Here is a 3,391-nt window from a genome sequence, read left to right as displayed (position 1 = left end):
CCTCTTGTGATACTATGAAAAATCTTCCATGTCAAACACTATTAGATCAATCGTTTTTCCTGTTGATTGTATTTGTTAGAAAAACAGAAAAGAAAATAGAGAACAAAGTACGGCTCATACGTTAAAACCTTCAATATACTTTCTTGATTAGTAGTGTTTTAGTAGTATAGGTAACAGAGTTGCAAAGAGGTTTAAATGTGTGATTAGTAGTGTTTTAGTAGGTTATGTAATTTTTTTTACATAGAACCTTTGATGTTGCAAGGAAGGATTAACACAAATACGGGAGGGATAAGGAACTGTAGGCGTTACAACTTTAACTCAATATCAAAAGTAAATCAACAAACCCAATTTAAACACCTTAGTACTCTTCCATTCACGCCTCGAAGCATAAAAAATGCAGCCATGGAGTGTAGGATTGTGTCCACAAACCCTAAAGTGTAGGATTTTTGAGGGCTTTCTCAAAACGATAGTCTAGAAGATTTAGAATCAACCTTCATCATTAGTTGTAGAACTTCGAAAAAACACTATTGTTTGCGTACAACAAAATTATGTGTTAGAGAATAGAATTGAAACCTCTTTGATACTATGAAAAATCTTCCAAGTCAAACAATATTAGATCAATCGTTTTTCTTGTTGATTGTATTTGTTAGAAAAACAGAAAAGAAAATAGAGAACAAAGTATGGCTCATACGTTAAAACCTTCAATATACTTTCTGGATTAGTAGTGTTTTAGTAGGATAGGTAACAAAGCTGCAAAGAGGTTTAAACGTGTGATTAGTAGTGTTTTAGTAGGTTATGTAATTTTTTTTACTGATTTTTTGTTTTTTATATTTTTATTTAAATAATGCTGATGTGGAAAATTGTGGAGAGGTCAAAGGCTTCGGTTTTTTTTTTTTTTTTATATATATATATATATATATATATATATAGATTAAATAACCTAATGGGTTTTTATCCATTTAACTCAAATATTCAAATGGGTTGAGTCAAGATTTATCCAAATTATGTGGATAATGGGTAGGTTCATGGATATGGATAAAAATGGCCACCCTTACCTAGGGATGGCAATTTTGCCCCGCCCCTCCCCACTTCGCCCCGTGCGGGTTTTCCCCGCCTCGCAAAGGTGGTGGAGCAGGGATGGGGCAAGATTTTAGACCCGCACCGCGGGGCGGGGCGGGGATGGGTTTACACTTTTTAGACCTACCCCGCCCCGCCCCGCATTAATAAGGGTTAAAAGGTAATTTTTTATACCCTAAAACCCTACTATTTAAACAAAAAATCATCATCTTATTTTATTTAAGTGGAGATTCTTTTTGAAGAACTAGGCAATTTTTATTTTGTTATGTATTAGGAGTTTGGATTATTTTATTGTGTCATACTATGAGATTTTTGTTGTGATATTATCTTGTTAAACATTTAGATAATATTATTTAGTATTTGCTAAAAATTAGTTTGATTTGATAGGACAAATTTATTTATAATTTCAAGTATATTTTTATTATTGAAACATGTAATTTTATTTGAAAAAATGGTAATAGTTGTAAGGAAAATTAACAAGAAATAAAGTTTAACGGTGTAGGGTGGGGCTTCACGGGTCTTCGTGGGGCCTTAAGGGACGGGGATGGGGGAAGAAATTTTCCCCGTCATGCAGGGCGGGGCGGGGATGGGGCAAGAAAAATCCATGCGGGGCGGGGGCGAAGATCCCATCCTTCGGCCCCACCCCGCCCTATTGCCATCCCTACGGCCTTACCTGGGGGTATGATAGATTCTGAGAGAAATGTTTTGATACAAACATATCCAATCGAGCAAAAGATAGTAAATGTGCTTGACTGTGTAGATAATTATGAAAAGCTGGAACTAAAATTAGTCTCTCGCAATGACAATGATGCAAACCTTGATATAATAAGTCAAATAGATGGCCCAAATTAGTCAAAATTGATGTGAATCGATTCTTGTGGGAAGCAATGCTGTTTGAAGTAAACAAACAGTTATTATGTCACACTTTGGGAATGCAGAGGGTCTGACATGGCCTCTATATAAGTTCGTTACATCTTACATTAGAGGAGAGATCACAAAGAGATTTAGTGATAGTCTTTGGGTTTCATTTTCATTTTTCCAACACATTCTAACTCCATCGACCATGGGAAGTTTCTCAGTACTCCCACCGGCAGCAAGAAGGTAATAAAATTTATTTGTTACCTCGCCACTGTATGTTTAATTTGTTAGAGAACAATATTTTGTGAAAAATATCCTCTCTCTCCAACTAAATAATTTTTGCATCAATAATGTTAGGGATAATACAAATTTTACCACATAACTTTTACAAACTGACATGTCATATCCAAATTGTTGACTAATAAAAGTGAGATAATATCTTGTAAAAATGTGACAGGCTAGAAGGAAAAGTAGCAGTAATTACAGGTGGGGCTAGCGGCATTGGTGCATCCACCGCAAGACTATTCTCCAAACATGGAGCTAAAGTTATAATCGCAGACATCCAAGATGAATTGGGTCACTCTATATGCAAAGAACTAAATCCTCAATCCACAACCTTCGTCCATTGTGATGTCTCCAAGGAAACTGACGTGGAAAATGCTGTTAACCATGCTGTTTCCACGTACGGCAAGCTAGACATTATGCATAACAATGCTGGTATTAGTGGAGAAGTCAAATACAACATCCTTGACAACACCCAGGCTGATTTTGAGCATGTGCTTAGAATCAATGTGGTAGGTGCTTTCCTTGGTACCAAACATGCAGCCCGTGTGATGATCCCGACTCGCAAAGGCAGTATAATCAATACTGCTAGCGTATGCTCAATCATAGGAGCAGTTGGACCGCATGCCTACACAAGCTCAAAACATGCTATGGATGGATTAATGAAAAATACAGCAGTGGAGCTTGGACATTTTGGCATCCGTGTGAACAATGTGTCACCCTACGTTGTTCTTACACAAATGGCTAAGGATGGAATGAATCTGGATGAGGATGGAGCTTCCCGTCTTTATTCCAACCTCAAGGGTAAATTTCTCAAGTCAGAGGATGTGGCTGACGCTGCACTCTTTCTTGCAAGTGATGACTCAAAATATGTGAGTGGACATAATCTTGTTCTAGACGGAGGCTTTAACGTTGTGAATTCAGGTTTTTGTATGTATCCACAATAAAGAATAAAATGGGAAGTTTAAATGCACCGGAAATTTCACCAAAAATGAATGTTTGCGAGGCTATAATAAATTTCCCATGTATTATTTAGTGCTTGTAGAAAGATTTTAGCTAAAATTAGCCTCTTTACAAGCACTATGCTAATGTTCATTGGCTCTTCCTTTATTTTATATAATAAATCATTTGTATTTCTTTATTTCAATTTTTTCAATGGAGGATTCTAAAGTGT

The 3,391-nt window shown here is 36.3% G+C and overlaps 1 protein-coding gene across 1 annotated transcript; it reads left to right on the top strand.

Moving 5' to 3' along the window:
* Positions 1-2,140: 2,140 nt before the first annotated feature.
* On the top strand, positions 2,141-3,164 carry LOC126693933 (borneol dehydrogenase, mitochondrial-like). Its single transcript, XM_050389987.1, has 2 exons — positions 2,141-2,178; positions 2,393-3,164. Exons 1-2 carry the CDS (start codon positions 2,141-2,143, stop codon positions 3,162-3,164), a joined length of 810 nt encoding a protein of 269 aa, XP_050245944.1.
* Positions 3,165-3,391: the final 227 nt, after the last annotated feature.

This window comes from Quercus robur, chromosome 8, assembly GCF_932294415.1.
Source record: "Quercus robur chromosome 8, dhQueRobu3.1, whole genome shotgun sequence".
Taxonomy (NCBI): domain Eukaryota; kingdom Viridiplantae; phylum Streptophyta; class Magnoliopsida; order Fagales; family Fagaceae; genus Quercus; species Quercus robur.
Note: the sequence above shows the minus strand (reverse complement) of the source record. Positions and strands in the feature narration are given on the sequence as shown.